This window comes from Candoia aspera, chromosome 13 (assembly GCF_035149785.1).
Source record: "Candoia aspera isolate rCanAsp1 chromosome 13, rCanAsp1.hap2, whole genome shotgun sequence".
Taxonomy (NCBI): Eukaryota; Metazoa; Chordata; class Lepidosauria; order Squamata; family Boidae; genus Candoia; species Candoia aspera.
The window spans coordinates 15,681,195-15,700,850 of NC_086165.1; the positions used below are offsets into that span (position 1 = coordinate 15,681,195).

The window sequence follows — 19,656 nt, forward strand, 5'->3', positions numbered from 1 at the left end:
CAGAGCCCTGCTTCCAGTGACTAGAGCTAGGGCAGCAATTTGAAGCAGGTTGGGCAGGAGACTATGGTTTGTTTCAATCCAGCTAGCATAGAAAGCCAGGCTGTTAATATTGGGACATGGCCAATCTAAAGGCCTCACTCTGCTTGCCAACCCATTTAGCTTTTGCAAAGCTAAAGCTGAAGAGAGAGTTCTGTCAACTGACCTTAGGTGATCCTGAATTAGCTTCCTGCCATGAAGTCCAAATTTAAGTTCCCAGTTCCTTTAATAAAGGCTTATACATGGGCGCCTGATTTGCTGGCTAAGCATTTCAGAAATGAAATAATTTTAACATGCTGAATCAGTTCAGCAACTGGCTTCTCTCCAGTTAATGGAGCTTTACTATGAAACACCCATAAAAATTCACTGAGGACTGAAAAATGAGTCAAAAATGTGTGATATGACTATATGGAGCTTTCCTCTTTGAACAAAAAGCTTCCAGTTTTCATCCAGATAGCAGAGTATATCATAGTGGGATTGCACCTCTTTGTCCCTCTTTCTTCAGAAAGCTGTAGATTTCATTTCATTTCATTTCATTTCATTTCATTTCAGGCACATTGACCAAAAAAAAAAAGCAGAATGTTTCCAAACAGCCAACCCTAAATGTTTTATTGGGATGGGAAAATGGCTTTGTGGCACCGGGTAGAATTCTGTGAAGGCCCTAAGGGGAAAAATACTGCTTTAATAAGACAAAGAAAGGCTTATGTTACTTATAACTGTAAGTTTTCATCAAGAAGAATGTTGATTTTAGTGAGGTTTGGGATCAGACCATTAGTCCAGAAGCTAAACCAGTTTTCTCCAGCCTGATGTTGGCCAATGGTTATGGGAGTTGTAGTCCAATTCTTATATAGGATGACAGGTGGGGAAATTTAAGCTAGACCTACTGTATACGTCTATTGCATTAACACGTTTCCCTAGTCTGCTCTAAGGAAAACTGAAGAATCACATCTGAAAATTAGGCAAGTTAGGAACAGATACTTGGTTTGCCTGGGAGAAAAAAATATGGTAAATTAAAAGCTGTTGTTCATGTTCTGTCAATACTTTCACTAGGCTTCATATTTTGCTGCACTGCTGTCAGCAAACACAACCTTCACATTTTGCCTTTGTGTACTAAGGCCACATTCCCAACAAATTGGGCTGATCAAGGAAAGAAACCTCAACTGATTTAATATAATTCTTAAGATACATTTTAATGAATTAATTGCCATTAAAGTGAAAACTCTCAATCTAGATCTAGAATTACCAACCTGAATCAATCCACTGCAGAATGAAGGCTCTTCATTGGAGGTTATGGACTGTAATCTACCATGCCGGTCCAGTGTGGGTTGGTAGGTAGATGTTTTTTGACTTTTCACTATAGGGCTGAAAGAGTGAGTGTCTAGCCCAAAGTCCTCCAGAAAGCTTTCGTTCTAAGGGAGAACAAGAATGTGGGTCTCCCTGCTTCTAGTCCAGCACCTTCACAACTATCCACACTGATTCTTAGGCTGAAAGGGAGGGAATGGCCCAAAGTCACCCAGCTGGCTTCTGTGCCCAAGGGATGAGTGGAAGTCATGGACACCCAGGTTCTAGTCCACTGCCTTTACCTCTTTCCCACACTGGCAGAGAGAGAGAGAGAGAGAGAGATCAGTTCATATTTCCATGACATTAAAAGCAACAGGGCAGTGGCAGCTTTTGAAGCAGAGCCAGGCTACAATAGCCAAGGCTTTATGGAAATCACATCCAGCCCACAGGACTACCTGATGCCCTTCCCTCCATAAACTGATTGAGTCAAGATGCTTTCGATATGTGACCTGGGATGGCTTACTTGCAACAACCCATTGTACTCATTGGGGGATGATCTCACATATATAAGCCAGACTAGGAGGAGGACAGAGGACAGAGGCCAACATTTTACACATGCTACACTGTGCTGCATTTCTAATTTCAAACATAAAATCTCCATTGCCTAAGAATTTATTTATCTATTTATTATTAGATTTCTATCCCACCATTATTTTATAGAACTCAAGGTGGGGAGCACAACACTCCTGACTCTGCGTCTGATACTAGTAGGAATGGTTCTCTCCTGCTTTTGATTCTACAGCCATAATGTTTGATATCTACCCATGGAAAGGTACCTGGATAGCATCACAAATGAATGAATTCCTCCATTCCCCCCAGTCTTTATAACAGCTGCGTCAGCCTGACTTTTTAGCCATCCTGCTCCCAATCCTGGTGAAATTAACTTAACTATGAACTGGTTGGTGCAAGAAGAGGAATGGCCTGCGTGGGAAAGTAAGACATCGTTACAATAATCCTGTCCTATTTCGGGAAATTCTCTTTGGGAATATCAAACAACAGAACATATTGAATTTATGTTTAATTTTTCCAGAAGGGGAGTGCGGGGGGTGTAATCAGACCAAAAGATTCCAATCTGAGATCTCTGGAAAGCTGTTCTTGTATGCTATTTCTGGAATCCATCCAGTAAAAGATGAGTAGGAAGCAGGTTTTATTTGTGGAGAAATCCTTTGGGGGGGGGTGTTCTTTTTGGTCAAAGCAATATGGGCCAGTTAACTAGTATCAATTAACGTTTTAATGAACTGCACAGCCGTGAGAATATTATATCCTCATTGAATAGGGCCATCCCAACCTAAAGGCAATTACTAGCATTCCTTCCACCACCCACTTATTTTAGCCTTTTGAGCCTGAAGAGAGAGACCTTTGTAAGTGGCTCAGAGGAGCAATTTTCCCAGAATTCCCTTTAAAAAGCAGCTCATTTCAGGAAAGGATTACATGGCCTCAACCACAAGAGCTTGGTGTACAGAACACCAAGGCATTGTTTAAATGAGGTTTATGGGCCTTTCACTGCATAAAAAGGCCTGGGTATTCCTGAATGCCCATCTGTTGAGGCACAGTGCTTCCAGCTCTTAACAAGCTATTTTGCTTTTCAATAGAAGCATATGTAATGTCTTTTCTTATTATGTTATGGCTGCCATAAGCTGTTGTAGATCAAGAAGGCCCACCAACTGGACCATCTATCATCTGTTTCATTAATACTATCTTCCTCTATTTTGGGAAGTAATTATGACCCTAACAACTGAACATGGTGTAAGGATTAGGGTAAGATTTGCATCAGTGAGATTTGGATCCCCAAAACTGCTCACTCGTTTACCTTTGGACATTTGTCTGATCTTTTTCACAGATACAAGATAATCCTTTGTGCTCCTTACTGAGCTCCTTACTAGAGGTGATAGGCTGCAAATAGAGTAAATAAAAAGAAAATCCTTAGCTTCCCTAACAATCCTTTTTTTAAAAATTGTTCCCTTTCTAGATGAATATTTCTTGTTGTCAGAGCACAATCAAGTGTTTGAAAGCAGTTTTACAGCTAATGATAGCTAATTATTGCATTGAAATCCATTTTTCCTGTAAGTACAGAAGCTGGCATTGTGTTCAGATACAAAGGCATCGTTTGAAGCTGGGGACTTCTGTATTTGCTCCCACGTGGTATCTTGTGATTTCCTGAAATTAGCTTTCCCTCATGTTGAGTTACTTACCTGGGCAAAGCTGAAAGATGCTGTTCCATGAAGCTGGAGTTGAGAGACAAACAACACTTAGTTTTATCACTTGGTTCACTGGCTTGAAACAAATCCATTTATGTTAGGATGGCTGAGACATTCATTCCATCTGAGTTTTCATACAAATCCAGCACGTTCACATCTACCAAATTTCATGAAGCAGGTTGTCAAAAATGCACATTGGATAGAAGCGTACAACAATGTACAAGTAATCCTCTCTTAATGACTACAATTGAGGCCAGAATTTTGGTTGCTAAGTGGAGTGGTCATTAAGGAAATCCGTCCTGATTTAATGAACTTTTTTGTGGTGGCCATTAAGCGAATCACTGCTGTCGTTAAGTGAATCATGCTGTTCCCCATTGACTTTGATTGCCAGAAGCCAGCCAGGAAGGTCAAAAATGGCAATCATGTGACCACGGGATGCTGTGATGGTCATAAATGCGAACTGGTTGCCAAGTGCCCAAATCGTTATCATGTGACTGCAGGGATGCTGCAGTGGTCGTAAGTGTGAGCACTGGTTGTAAGTCAGTTTTTTCAGCACCATCATAAATCTGAACTGTCACTATATGAATGGTTGTTAAGTGAGGACTACCTGTATGTATTTAATGATGCATGGGTTGGTAATCACATTCATTTCCCCACATGTCTGTGTCACCCATTCCTTGCAACTCACTTTTGGATCACCGAACTCTGTTACAGTGCCTTTGCCCTTCACTCCCCAATTTTTGCCAAAAGGAAAAAAAAAGTGCTTGCTGATATTCTACACATATCCAGAATAATCTTAAAAGATCTTGCAAAAATTCAGCATCTTGTGCAAGCTTTCTGGAGTTTAGTGTGTGGTTTCTGTGATTTGATTTGATTTGATTTTTGGCAGCTAGAAGTGCCTTTGGGGAATTCAGTGGATATTGTGCTGATTTAGATTTAAGTGTTCACCAAACTGCACTGCATTAGGAGAGTTGCCTAAGAAAATGTATCTAGTAAAAGAAGTAAGCACAAGAATATGCATTTTGGGAGAAACATGCATATTGTTTGTGATAAAGCCATTGGCAATATCATAATTTTTTCTCCTTTGGACTAAGCATGTGGGGAGCTAAGTGTACAGCTCCTGGTTGGATTGGGGAAGTTCAAGTGTGAACAGTCAACTCTGAGTGAAATGAGGAGAACCAGTGATGTAGGAAATCAGACTGAGAACTGGGGAAAGATTCACTAATAAGACAAACTGATAATTTTAGCCAGGCAGGGAAGGGTTTCTGTGGAGCAATGCCCCACTTTTGATCTGTGATCTAAACTTGCAGGAAAACTTGTGTCAGGAGCTGTTTTCATCATCCTACTAATTCTAAGTGCCCATGTGCCATCTAACTCTTGAAATAAAAAGCAGGATGCCTGTCCTCCCTGTGGGCATTTATAGGTAGAGTTTTTATAACTTCGTGAAACTATGCCGCAATGTATCTTGATTCAGAATGGGTCAGAACAGTGACAACTATAGTGGTCCAAAACATTGACCACAACAAATTATTAAAAAACCATTTTGAATGCAGAACACATTTATATGTGAAAGTATGTACAAAACAGATGACTATTTTAAACAGTTGTTATAGTTGTGAAGCTTACTGCTTGAAGCATTTTGCTCTTCAACAATCTTCCTAAGAATTTCAGCCTGCTACCCCATGCCAAAGGTTTATCTCTTTATACATTTCTGGCTATAAGAGACTTTTGCGACCACAACTTTATCCCTAAGTCCTCATGTGAGGCAACATCACATCTCATCTGTAGTAGACACTACTTGGTCCCACCAAGGTCCTACTACAATCCCGTTTAATGTCAGGAACCTACTCTTTTGGCAATAATACTTTTCAACACCAAGCAAAAAGATGGTTGGTCACATTCAAAAAGATCTACAGTATTATGAGCAAGTCAGATTGGTTCATGTTCAGATACTTTTTATATGACATGCATGATCTTGTCGTCAGGCAATAACCTTTTGATTCTCCCTCCATTATTAGAAATTCTTCATTCCTCTAGATTTTTAAGGTTTTATGTTTTATCTCTTTTTATAATTAATTGACTGTTTTTTAATCTCCTATATTGTCTCTGATTTTTAAAACTTGTTTAATTTTAATGTAGTTGCTAACTGCTCTATAAGCATTTGTAATAAAGACTGTAGGTTACAAATCAAATAAACGATCTGAGAAGACAATGCATTGCATTTCCCATTCTGCAAAGTATTCCTTGAATGACTCCAATACACAAACTATATGGGCATCTAATCTAGCAGGTTGGGTTATCTGACTCAAAATCTCTTTTCCAGAGCTTTGAGCCTGCCAGCATTTAAGCATTAAATGTTATTTTTAAAAAATAGATTACAAATCTACATCTACCTTGAGCACAGTGTCGGTTTACCTACGTGCTCTTTCTTTCTTTCTTTCTTTCTTTCTTTCTTTCTTTCTTTCTTTCTTTCTTTCTTTCATCAGCATGGGTATGAGTCACGATGATGACCACTTGTCCTGCACTGGAAGATCTCACATCATGTCTGGAGAATGGGTGAAAGGCAGAAACCCCAGTGACCTATCCTGGTCTTCCTGCAGTCGTGATGACCTTGAAAAGTTTCTAAAGTAAGAATGTTTGCTGGCTGCAAAGCATTTGAGCCATAGGTCTTTTATCTTCTCAGCTGAAATAATGAACAAATTTCAGTGGTGAGTTTTGAAGGTAAATTGTATCTGCTTTTGCATCCTGGCCTGCGCAAAAATTATTGGCAGGAGAACAGAAGCTTTTATGATGCCCAAACTTCAGCATCTTGACAGCTTCTTGAAAAGAATCCTGGTGTTGCTGCCGTTTTTACTTCAAATTCTGCCCATATTTTGCGACAACAGAAATATGTCTGGGTGCTTCTGAATAGCTCTTTCAGTTGGGATGAAGTATCTGGTTCTCTGTTTTAGGAAGTGTTGGCAAAAATAACAGAAACCTGAGCTTCACAAGTGATCTCTCTTAATCTTTGAGCCAAGCTGAGCTTGTGAAATATGAAGGATCTACCTCCCCTCTGCAATATCTATTAGAACTTACCTTGCGTTATCATTTCACCACATCCAGCATTTCCTCATCTTCTACCATTGCCAACCCAGGCCATGAATAGGATGAAGAAATGGAGAACATGACTGTTCTCTTTGATGTTATAGATGGAGAGGGTATGATTAGACATTCGGTTTTGGGGGGGGGGGAGGAAGGAGGAGGTTGAGTGCCAATTACATGTTTACCATCAATTACACATTTACTATCATTTTTAATCTGGTTCCTAAAGTTACTACTTCTACCCAACCGTTAGAGTTTAGGTGAAATCTGTTCAGCAGAATCTGTTGATAAGCAATAAAACTAATTTTCTCTTTGTTATAATCTAAGATCATCATCAAGCAGAAATTTAATTTCAAGCTTACCTCTTAAGTTTGCAGTCAGTATCTCTGGTATTTTCATAGAAGTTTTCGATATTTGGGTATTTTGAAATTACATAGTGTTTACTGAGACCCTAGTGCTTTTAATTTTTGCTGTTAAGTATTTACGGTGTAATGTAAACCACATTTAGCATCCTTTGTAGACCTAAACTGCATTTTCTGAATTTGAAAAAGCTTAATAAATAATGCAGTTTAGTAGCAGACTGTATGTTAGAACAGAGATGACAAGGCATGTCTATATATCTTTTGCTTCTCCAGGTCTAAAGTCAGCAACTGTTTGCTGGTAACAGACCCACGTAGCCGCTATGCTGTGCGCCTTCCGTATAAACTCCCAGGAATGCATTATAGCGCAGATGAGCAGTGCCAGATCCTCTTTGGAACCAATGCGACTTTCTGTAAGAATATGGAGGTAAGATTCCCACTGGGTCATAAAAGGACAGATAACAAACCTTTGGTAAAAGCGAAGCATTCCCTGGGATTTTAGAACAGAGGTTTCTTCCCCGAGGCAATTTTAAAAGACCTGTGGGAAACACTTCCTTTTGCTTTGGAGACAATATTTTTTGCCAGGTATAAAAACTAGAGATATTCCACTGCTTAATATCATATTTTCATTCTTTTAAAAACATGGTATGCAAGATATCAGAATGTAACATGCCAGAACTTCTTAATTCCTTAAACAGCAGAGGATGAATTGCTAAATGACTGAAGCTTTATGATAGACATTTCCTGCTGCCAATGAATTAATATGTGGGTTGAAACAGATTCTGCCCATCTATCCCCAGACCATCCCCAGGTTAACAGAGTGACCTCATGGGTAGATAGAGAGTAGCCATTCCTTTCCTGGAGGGCATGGAAGAACTGTGAAACAGTAATTTATTTCAATAGAAGATCCCCCATCTTCCTCATAATAAAAATTTCAGCTACCTAAAATCAGATATAAAAATGAAAGTAAGTTTTACTTTTCCCCATTGCATAAAAAGATGTGCCAAACTAATAAAAACTTGGATTGTGTGCTTGAGCAAAGGAGGTGAGTTTCAAATCCTAAGTGTTCTGCTTTATTTATTTTGGTTCTGGCAGGCCACTAAAGTAACATGAAAAAGTGAGCTTTTTTTTTCCCCAGAAAGAAATCAAGTTAACTATTGTTGTCAGAGAATGAGAACTACCAAACCTGTTATTAGTGAGGGAATCTCTGAAAGTGTGTCTTGAAAGATTGTCCTAGGACAAGGGACTAAAATGAAGGACTTTTTCAATGACTTCTGCATTGAGAAGCTAGTTTGCCCTCCTCAGTTGAAGCTCTTGATTATTTATTTGTTTTGCTGCTGAGTCCTTCCACATTGGATTTTCCTATTCAGGGAATTCTTTTCACAATGCCTTTTTTTTTTTTGCTGAAACATTTGTAAAACATCAAAGTCTTGAGCACCACAGAAATAGCTAGGCATACAGGTTTTCTTTTGTTTTCCCCTAAACATTTGGAGGGACGTGGTGGCGCTGCGGGTTAAACCGCTGAGCTGCTGAGCTTGCCGATCGGAAGGTCGGCGGTTCGAATCCGCGTGACGGGGTGAGCTCCCGTTGCTAGTCCCAGCTCCTGCCGACCTAGCAGTTCGAAAACATGCAAATGTGAGTAGATTAATAGGTACCGCTTCGGCGGGAAGGTAACGACATTCCGTTTAGTCATGCCGGCCACGTGACCAGGGAAGTGTCTACGGACAAACGCCGGCTCTTTGGCTTTGAAACGGAGATGAGGACTGCCCCCTAGAGTCGGACACGACTGGACTTAATTTCAAGGGAAACCTTTACCTTTACCTTTAAACATTTGGAGCATCAAGGGCTATGCAGAAATACATAGAAAATACTTGCTTTGGAGATTTTTTCTTGAGTTGGGTCTTACATTGGGATGAAATGTATGCACAACTACAAATCAATATTCATTTTACTGAAGATTAAATTTTGGGGAGGAAAATTATTGCTGCAGTTAATAATCTGAGGGTCAAAATCTCTTGCTGATTTATTGCATAAGTTCCAGCAGTTTCCTCAAAGTTCTTGATCTGTCTTCTGCCACTCCTTCCTTCTGTCTGTGCAACGCAAGTGTGATTTTAATGACAGCTTATCTGCTGTTGCTGATCCTTGTGATAGAACCTTACACCAGGCTTCCTGAAGTACAGTTTGAAAAACATTGTGTCTTGAGTTTTGTCTATTCCAATCCTAAAAACTTTGAATTCAATATTTTTTTTTCTGGATCAGCATGCTAGGTTTTCATCTCTTTATTTTTTTAACTCTCTGTGCAGTATACTAGTATAGGCTTTAATGGCCAGCATCTGTAGGGCAGTGTTGGGCTTTAGGGTTTAGTGACCATGGTCTAGACCACAGATTTCCTGACATTTAGTTGGCAACTGTGGCTAGCATCTTCAAAGGCAGGGACTGACTGGGCTCCTGTCTTTATAACCAGGTGTCCTGACTTCTGATTGGTCTTTAGCCAAACTGGTTTCTGATTGGTACAGGTTGGTGAGGGCAGGTCTCTAATTGGTTCTTTGCTTGTACCCAATCCTGATTGATCATTTTGTTGGTGTTGGTTCCTGATTGGTCCTTTGTTCATGCCAGCTCTTCACAGCCCCGTGCAGTATTGAGGTCATGAAGAACTATGCCACCAGAGAAATAATAGCCACCAGAGAAAAAAAGTGCAAACAGCAGGGTCAAGGAGGGAAGTCAAGGAAAAGATCTGATATAAAAGAGGGGGCAAAATGCAGGATTCTCTCCAAGTACAAACTGGCTTGTAATCACTCCAGACGAAGAGCAACACAGAAAGTTTCCAAACACATTAAATATAAAACTGAAACTTGAGGGGAAAGTAGGAGAGCAAATGTGTAGAGAAATGCAGTGCTTAAGACAGAAGAAAGGTGCCTGTTTCTCTCTTGATTTATCAACCAAGCACGTGACCATAAGCTTCCAGTTTATTGTAGTCACATGGAGGACCACAGTTAAAAGAAATACAATTGAAACTATTTCTCTCCCCTTCCTCTTTCACCTGCCATAGAGGATAACTTTGATTTTTGGATTTGGGGATGGGTTTAGTTGTTCGATGCATAGTTAATTATTCCATGCTGATTCATTTTCTGAAAACATAATTGTAAAAAAAAAGATGCTCAATTTGGAGAGGTTTACCAAAGCTTTGTGCCATTTTCCTTATGATAGTGGCATCTCCAGAAACAGTAAATATGCCTTTCCCCCCTTTCTGTTGGCAGCATTTGATGTGCGCTGGTCTCTGGTGCCTTGTGGAAGGAGATGCCTCTTGTAAAACAAAACTGGACCCTCCTCTGGATGGGACTGAATGTGGGGCTGACAAGGTAAACCCATGGAGAACAGTCAACTCTACATCCTAAAGATTGTTTTTGCGCTTCCTGGCCAGATAGTAAAAATGATGGTTTCTGTGTAGTACGTGTGAGCGATGCTTGTTTGTAATGCCTCAGAATTCAGTAGAACTCCACTCATGCAGCATTTATGACAACCCATATTTGGCATCTGCAATAAGAAGAGCTATCTCTGTGCAACAAAAGCAAATGAATGTGCCTGGACTTTCAAAACAGAGCCTCTTTCTGTTTTTCAATTTTTGTTTTTTAATCCAGGATAGATGTAGACTACAGTGACCATACATTCTTCATTATAAAGGACAGTCCTTTATTTCAGAAAGCTGCCCTTTAGACTTATTTATTTGTTTGTTTGTTTCAGAAAACTGTCCTTTAGATTTATTTATTTTTCAAAAATTCACTTTTGTCCTTTATTTTGGTCACTGAACTTTTACCATACAGATGGTATGACTTCATGCACCGTCTTTCACATTCGTGTGAAAAATGTGGAAATTGAATTGTCTTTTTAAAATAAATTTACACATACTGTTTGATTTTAGATATTTTTAAAATTAGAATATGTGTTATTGTAAAGTTTTTTCTTGGTTTTGCTCTTGAATTTTCCTTTGTAAAGCAAAGTTATAAGCATAAACAATTAAATTTTTTTATCCTTATGAACCTCTTTCAGATTTGTCCTTCATATTTTCCAAGAAAATACGGTCACCATAATGTAAAAACACCCATAGTCATTGAAAAAGTAATTTACAACTATTTAGGGTTTTTTTCTCAAGTACTGGGAATAGAAGAACAGGTAGGCTTTCTAAAATAATCCAGAATTTGCTTCACCCTTAAGCCACTACAGTACAAGCAAATAGGCTCCTACCATGGAAAATGCACTGCTCTAAATGTACAAGAATGCTGAAAGGGATGGATGGGTTTCATTTATTTATTTAGGTGCCTTTGAGTCAATCTTGATTCCTGGTGACTGCCTGGACAAGTCCCTGCAGTTTTCTTGGTAAGATTTGGAAGTGGTTTGCCATCGCTTGCTTTGTAGGGCTGAGAGAGATTGACTGGCCCAAAGTCACCCAGCTGGCTTCATGCCCAAGGTGGGACTAGAACTCACAGTCTCCCGGTTTCTAGCCTGGTGCCTTAACCGCTACACCAAACTGGCTCGGGTGGGTATTAATTCTACATTTCCAATCCAGTCAGCAAAACTGGGGTGTTTACTTGTGGAGAGTAAAACAAAGAAAGGGGGGGAAAGGATATAACAGAGCAGCTGCTTTTGCTTTGTTAACTACCAAGTGATAAATCATTATTTTGGTATTTCCCCATTGTAGACATAGCCTGGATTATTGATAATCTTTAATGTACTTTCCATCTTCTGCTGTATCTCTTTTGTTTGTTTGTTTTGGCTAAACCACATAAAAGCCATTTAACTACAGAATCGTAGAGCAGACGAAGATGTACTGAGAGCCCTGAGTTGCTAGATAATCAAAATGTGCTCCTCCTTTATCTTCTGCATAATAGTTTCTAAGAAAACCTCCTACAGAAGAGCAGTGATGAGAGCAACACCTGGAAAGATTGAAATCTGTTCCTAACTCATTCCAGATTTTACCCTTCTTTGCAAGATTCTCCAAGCTCAAGAGCCTCAAATTTAATCTCACTTTTGTCACAATTGGGAAATTACTTTGTCTTCATTCTGAACTAGCAAGTGCTATTAATTTTGCTTAATGTGCTTAATGTACTTCTAATGTACCCTTTTCCCATCTTGGTGTTCTCCAGATGTTCTCCAGTTCCCAGACTGGATGGAGGCAGCAACCTCCAGCCAGTCTGGGAACTGTAGTTCACAATGCATATAGAAGACCACAGGATGGGGAATACTGTCCCATTGGTTTCATGCATCTCAAGTGGACTCAGCTGGGCTATGAAATGTTAAATATTTGTGATGGATTGTTTTGTCTTTTCTTGTGAAATTACTGTAATAGAAGTGACTATAAGGTGGCCACCACCTCAAAACTGTGGTCTCGCCTGTATTTCAATCTCTTTTTGTTCCAGTGGTGCCGAATGGGGGAGTGTGTCAGTAAAACCCCCATCCCTGAACACATTGATGGTGATTGGAGCATATGGAGTCAGTGGAGCATGTGCAGCCGGACTTGTGAGACTGGTGCCAGATTCAGGCAACGCAAATGTGACAATCCTCCGTAAGTTGACTCATTCCAATGAGAACCTAAATCCTAAAGGCACTTAAGGGACCATAGAAAGATGTCTTCTACAGGTCAGCCCAATCCACCTGATTCTCTGCTATCTAAGTCAGGAGTAAGTGATGTGGTGCCTGCCCCACATGATGATGATGATGGTGATGATGATGATGATGATTTTAATGGCAGACAATTATGCTTCAAAGCAAAATATCCACCATTGCTTTTATTTACAGTGATGGCTTTGGGCCAGAAGTATTCTTAGGAAATTAAAACAAAACATGGTAAAGGCTGAAGGCCAGCGCTTTACTTGGAATTGAACCTCAGGCAGTAGTAAGCATTTGGAGAGTCTTGATTTAGATGGAGAGCAGCAGTCTTGTCAGTTTTCATTCCAGCATGTTTCAGAAGAGCAACTATTTTGTGAATAAGCAAGACCACCCCTGCCACCATCACAGCTATTATTTGAAAGCAGTTTTGCCACTCAGTTAACTCTCCCTCCCTCCCTCCCTCCCTCCCTCTCTCTCTCTCTCTCTCTCTCTCTCTCTCCCCTTCATATTCATTAACAAAGGACTTCTGACACTGCCTTCCTTGGAATCTAGCTGACTTTCTTGCTCAGGTCCTTCATGTTCTGAATGAAAAGTCTATTCCAAACATGATGTTCTGAAAGCTCACAGAAAGCATTATACAAGTTGCTGTTTGTGTCCATAGTGGCCATGATGGTGCATGATATATTTGTCCACAGAACTGTGTGTCTGATGACTGTAGGAAATGCTTGAATGAACAAGAAGTATGAGTGAATTGATCACCATAACACAAAATGTCTCCCATGCCTTTTTCTTTTGCTGATGAGATTTAGCGCTGATTTTTCACATTCTTTTCCTCCTGAATATTCTTGGCTTTGACACAGCACATGATCCTGTTTCACTTGCACTATATTTGCTTTATATTCTTGCTTGAATCCCTTGATCTGCAGTTGGTCTATTTATTGTTCCAACAAATTAGCTAGAGAATTAATTTTTTTTCAGGAGATATTGTTATTTATTCCTTTCCACTTGAGCTTATGGGTATATCTCAGAATTGTGAAAAGGTGCTTGGGATGTTTTTTCCCCCACTAATTTGCACAGCTCCATGAATTACTTAAGACTTGAAAGGGGAAAAAAAAGTTATTGAAACAGGCAAAAAGTTATCTCTGTATATTCAGTGTGGACTGAATTTATGGTAGCAAGATTTGGACTTGATTTAGAAATTCTGAGGTTTTATGGTTTACTGGGCACAAGCTACTGTACCTTTTGGTAAAGGGAGTCCTGAGGTGAGCAGCTACACTAAGCAGAAAATTGAACAGCTTATCATTATAATTGGAGCTCCTGATTCCTTGTGACCCCCAGCTTACGAAGGCTGCCGTTTTTGAATGCACGAAACTAGGAACCGTAGCTTCACACTTGGCTCCTGCTTAACTGAGCCACTTCTGCTTATCAAAGGAACCAAGCAAGTTTGTGTGTGCTGAGAGAACCATATGCAAACAGTCAGGAAAATCTTCCCAAACCATGATATTGAGCCTTCCAAGGAAGGCAGATGTTTCATTGCTTCAGGAAGGGGTTTATTACTCAAAATGACACCCTTGCATGGTACATGCCCGCAAAGCCAAGATTCCCCAGGATTCTTTGAGTGCAGGTGTAGACACAGATTTCTTGCTCAGTTTTCCTGTCCTGAAACCAAGGATAACGTTTCATATATGCTTCTTTGGCCTGAACTGTTTGAGCATTCATACACCATTCATAAACAGAAGTAAGCCTATAGTTCAGTGTTTCTCAACCTTGGCAACTTTAAGAAGTGTGGACTTCAATTCCCAGAACTCCCCAGCCAGCATGCTGACTAGGGAATTCTGGGAGTTGAAGTCCACACATCTTAAAGTTACCAAGGTTGAGAAACACTTTTATAGTTATTATATCTGGAATTCCAAGTCTTCCTTCCCTTTTTTAAAGGAAAATGTATTTTGACTGCCGACTCTTAGTGGTTTTATCTAAAGCTTCTGTCTTGCACACAGAGGATCCCAGATCAATATCATCAATGCAAAGAATTAAGTAGCAGGTACTGGAGACAATCACTTTCTGCCTGAAAACCTCAGGAGTTGCTACTGATGTAGAGGGACAAATATCTGACATGATGTAAAGCAGTTTTCTATGTTATGACACATCTTACTGGGATGGAAGACCTAGAGCAGTGTTTCTCAACCTCAGCAATTTTAAGATGTGTGGACTTCAACTCCCAGAATTCCTCCAGCCAGCATACTGGATTCTGGGAGTTGAAGTCCACACATCTTAGAATTGCTGAGGTTGAGAAACCCTGAGCTAGAGGTTTCTTCCCTACTTTTCTTTTAATATAAGATTTGCAGCCGGTGATGTTCAGAACCATTGGAGGTATTTAGGATCTCCTGAGCTATATATTTCTTGTGATATATTCTCAGTAGTGTTTAATGTCGCAAGCAGTACAATTGTTGAAATATTTGGGGGGATGGCAAAACAATTGTGTCCCTTTATATTAGGGACATCTCAAACTAGTAGCTAAAGCTGCTGTCAATAAAACAAGCAACAAATGTAGACCCAGCTTCCCACTGTTGTCAGTTCAATGCTGTGATGTCCAAAAGGAGAGCTGTACTTGGCCCATGTTTACTAGGTTGGCAGCAGTTAAGTGATCTCAGGAAACTAAAGAAGGTTGGACCTTGTTAGTGTTTGGATGGGAGACTGGAGGATAGCCAGTTTGGTCTAGTGGTTAAGGCAACGGGCTAGAAACCAGGAGACTGTGAGTTCTAGTCCCCTCTTAGGTGTGAAAGCCAGCTGGGTGACCTTGGGCCAGTCCCTCTCTCTCTCAACCCAATCCCCCTCACAGGGTTGTTATTGTTGTGGGAAAAAGAAGAGGAGAAAGAAGTATTACGTTCACCCCCTTGAGTTATTTATAAAAATAATAAAGGTGGGATAATAAATAAATAAATAAATATCCAATGGCTGTAACTAGATTGAGAAATAAAAGAAACAAGGACAGCCTGGAAGAAGAATGGCAAACCACTTCCCTGTTGTTACCAAGAAGACTACTTGGGTGTATTCCAGGAGTTGAGCTCAGCTCAAGAGACTTTATTTTATTTTTATTTTAAAAATGTATATAGCTGCCCATCTCACAAACAAACCACTCTGGGCAGCATACAAAAGAGCTAAAAACAATCAATAAATACATTAAAAGGTATTAAAAAACCAAACTAAAGCAAAGAATAATAGACAAAGGGATGTTAAAAATAAGGGAGCCACCTCACTAGATCACCCGTCCCCTGGGGTCCCCAGGCCTGCTGGAATAACCAGGTCTTGAGGCACCTCTAGAAGCTCCACAGTGATGAGGCCAACGTCACCTCAGGGGGAGAAGATTCCACAGAGTGGGGGCCACAGCAGATTTGCTTTGTGAGATCTTCCAAGAAATGTTTGCGGGATCTGACTGTCAGTATGAATTATTCCAAGACAGCAGTCCTCAATCTTTCTTAGTCAACAGACCCATTCTGATGTAAGGGGCTGTGAGAATAACCTTGGGAAGCAGGAAGAAGAGCTTCAACCTAGACAATGGTCAGACAAAAGATATCTCAGCCCACAGAAGGAATGGGGACCAGGAAAGCATCTCAGGAGGGACTTTCCCTAGTTCTGTGGAAAGTAAAGGAGAAGCGGGAGAGATGTGCTTTCAAACTTGCAAAGTTCTGTTACTGTAACATTACAATAATGGTAGTGTTAGTACTCATGGTTTTGGTTTTCTGTCTGGACTATCTTGAACAGCTAACATGTGACTTTGGAGAGCATATTGTGGGCACTTTGCCACAATGTATTTGTCAGTCACAAAATATCCCCATCCTACCAGGCAGGCAAAGCATTGCATTCCTAGGACAGGTAAATCTTCTCTGCATTTTAGCAGATGACCTTGGCTGATCTTGAAAAAGCTAAGCAAGGTCAGATTTTATTAGTACTTAGATGGGAGGCCACTAGTAAATCCCAGGGGTGTAGTTGGACTGGGATGTTGAAAAAAACAGCCTGAAGGAAAGTATGGCAAACCACTTCTGTACTGCTGCCATAAATAATTGGCAGAGTTTGGGAAGTGTCATTGTGAGCCTTCTCTGGAAAAAGTATTCTGCTGTCCTACATTCAGGCTTCAGAAGAATCTCTACTGATGTCACTTAAGACTGTTTTAAAAGTTAAGGGTGTACAACAACAGAATGAGAAAAAAATGAAGCTTGTGGGTATGAATGTGACTTGAGGACAGACAATCAATGGCCATAAAGCTACAACAAGGACAGATAGTATTGCCAATTTCAGTTTCTCTTAGTTTCTCATTTTTCCATTCATAAAATCCATTTGGCCCCTTCTTGGACTAAATTGAGATTTGGTTTTTGTTTTTTTTTAAAAAAAGTTTGCACAATATATCTTACAGAGTTTGTGCATGACACACTTTTGCTTGCAACTTTGGTTATTTGCCATCACAATACACTTTTCATGAATCTCTTTTATTTGTACAGATCTTCCCTAATGTGTTTTTTTTAAATTATTAAGCAATATTTCAAAATTCAATGCAAATTTGGAAAGATCACTGAATTTCAGTTTGTCTATTGCCTTGAAAATGCCAAATAAATAAGTTTGCATTAGCATGTGAACCAGTTCTCCCCCGATTCCAATCTATGGAAGGATGACCATACCTGAATGAGTTAGGCCCACTGTTGTTTTAAGTTCTGATTTATTTGCTTTGGTGCATTTTTCTGCCCTGGCTGCTGTTCTCATTAGTGTAATGATTGCCTGTTCTAAAACACTATCAGACTCATGAGTAGGAATTCAAAGATATCTGATTTATTAAAGAATAGTAAGCAGGATCACAGAGAATAGTAAGCAGGATCACATTTCCCCCCATAGAATCTACTTAAGTTCACAATCCCAGGTGCTCCTAACGGTTTCTGATGGTCTGCGGGAAAAGGCCTTGAACAGAGAACATAACCCAAACACATTCCATTGTAATGAATACAGATACAGAGCTTGGTACAAGGTCTCACAGCAGCTCCCTCCCAAACAGAAACGCGCGTCAGCACCATGGCATGTGAAACGTTACGATGTATAAACTACATTGAATCAGTGGACATGACAATTAGTTCATATGGATGTTTTCAGCAAGGTGTATGAAATCACCAGAAGTTAAATTCATCTCAAAAGAAACTTTTTTCTTTTAATCTGTGTTTTATCTTGAAAGCAGTCTTACCCACAAACCATCCTATCAACGTACCATGGATAAAGTAACAGAAACCAATGCAGGCTGTTCATATTTTTCTCCATTAACAGGCCTGGCCCTGGAGGTAAGAACTGCCAGGGAGCAAGCGTGGAGCACGCTGTGTGTGAAAACCCGCCCTGCCCCCGAGGAGTGTCCACATTCCGAGATCAACAGTGTCAATCTCATGACCGCTCTTCCAACAAGAAAAAAAGACACTGGACTGCTGTCATCATGGACGGTATGTTTCAGCAGCTGTACATACTGCTGCCATTTCTTTTCCCTTTTTTTGTATATAATTTTTATTACAGAGGGTTTCCCACAGAAAACTTTCCATAAGAGATATGGAGAGAAGTAATAGAAAAGTGAAAAAGAAATATAGAAAAAGAAGTAGAAAGGAAGGAAAGGGAAAAGGAGAAAGAATAATAAAGTGGCTTCCAGGCTTCTTAACAGCAGTTATAAGCACATTTCTATTTTGCCCTCTCTCTCTCACATCAAAGGTTACATCAAAGCTTCCTTCTTTCCATAATCTACCCTTTCTAATCATCAGATCCATAAATTGTCCGTTCATTTTTTTTCTTTTTCAGCAAAAAGTTCATAAGGGGAATATTGCTCCCATTTCTGTGCTACTCTTCAGCTTCTGAATATCTCAGAGGTGTCATAAGGGAAGTGTTTCTTAAGCTATGTTTCGTGGAAGGCCAATGCACTCTGAACATCTGTCTAGCAAGATAATTCTAGACCACAAAGAAGGTTTATTACAGGTGTGAGTCCATTCAGTATCACAAGCCATATCGTTTATTTATCTTCATTTATTTATTTTCTGTCCCGCCACTTACTGTGAAGTCTAAATATTGAAATGGGATAGAAACGCACCAAGACTTTAACAAGTGAAGCCCCAGAAATGCTGATGAAATTTATTATCATATACCAGCTGATACATTCCATTAAGATTGATTATCAATCTATTAAAGTAAATGGAGAAAGAATATTAAAACATATTTTCTTCAGTAAGCCTTTTAAAGAAGTTGTAGATTGTTCTTCATTAAAAAAGAGAAATATATACAAATATATATAATTCGATTTATGTGTTCTTGATAAGTTTAAGAAACTCTATACCAATATAAGAGCCTCTGTTTCCTTCAATATGACTTCTGTTAAAATCACTGAGTTACACTATAGTTATTCTGTGAATTAAAAACCAACTTATGAAGATGGTCCAGTGCAGAGGTAAACACAAGTGTGATGATTCTGGGTTCCATACTACCGAAGGTGGGTTACAGTCATCATTTGTATTTAATAAATATCTCATGCACACAACATCCATTTATCATTTGAAATAAAATCTGCTATCTGAGATTTATTATTCTGATAGCTGTTTTATAGGCCTTGGGTTAACCAAAGCCAATACAGCTCTTACTATTATTCCAATTCCAATAATTGTGTATCCCAATTAATGTTAATTGGTTTTCTTCTTCATGATTCAAGCCCCATGCAAGAGCTTGGGAACTGAAGGAGACGCATGAGGTGCTCAAGAGCGCTGTTGTTTATAGCTGGGCTGTCTCAGGTTGTTCCAAATATAGGCAATTCAGATTCTCAATTCTTGTGGTATTCCACCTAATGTCTCCCAAACAATTAGTACCACTGCTGACTTCTTCCAAGTTTTTGTAGTCTGTATTTGTAAATCTCAGTATTTGTAATCTTTTCCAATTCCTTGACTTCAATGTTACTGTCTCTTGGAATAGCTACATCAATAAACCAAATGTAGTTCTGTCTAGTGTGTTATGTTCCTGGAGTTGATCAAATCTAA

At 39.6% G+C, this 19,656-nt stretch overlaps 1 protein-coding gene across 1 annotated transcript in view; it reads left to right on the top strand.

Annotated features, from left to right (window-relative positions):
* Nucleotides 1-19,656, top strand: part of ADAMTS17 (ADAM metallopeptidase with thrombospondin type 1 motif 17) — a 153,033-nt gene that overhangs the window by 88,444 nt on the left and 44,933 nt on the right. Inside the window, exons 9-13 of the mRNA XM_063314162.1 lie at nucleotides 6,062-6,202; nucleotides 7,292-7,442; nucleotides 10,273-10,374; nucleotides 12,430-12,575; nucleotides 17,924-18,090. Of these exons, the coding sequence (XP_063170232.1) occupies nucleotides 6,062-6,202; nucleotides 7,292-7,442; nucleotides 10,273-10,374; nucleotides 12,430-12,575; nucleotides 17,924-18,090 (707 nt within the window). The remainder of the gene's footprint in view (nucleotides 1-6,061; nucleotides 6,203-7,291; nucleotides 7,443-10,272; nucleotides 10,375-12,429; nucleotides 12,576-17,923; nucleotides 18,091-19,656) is intronic.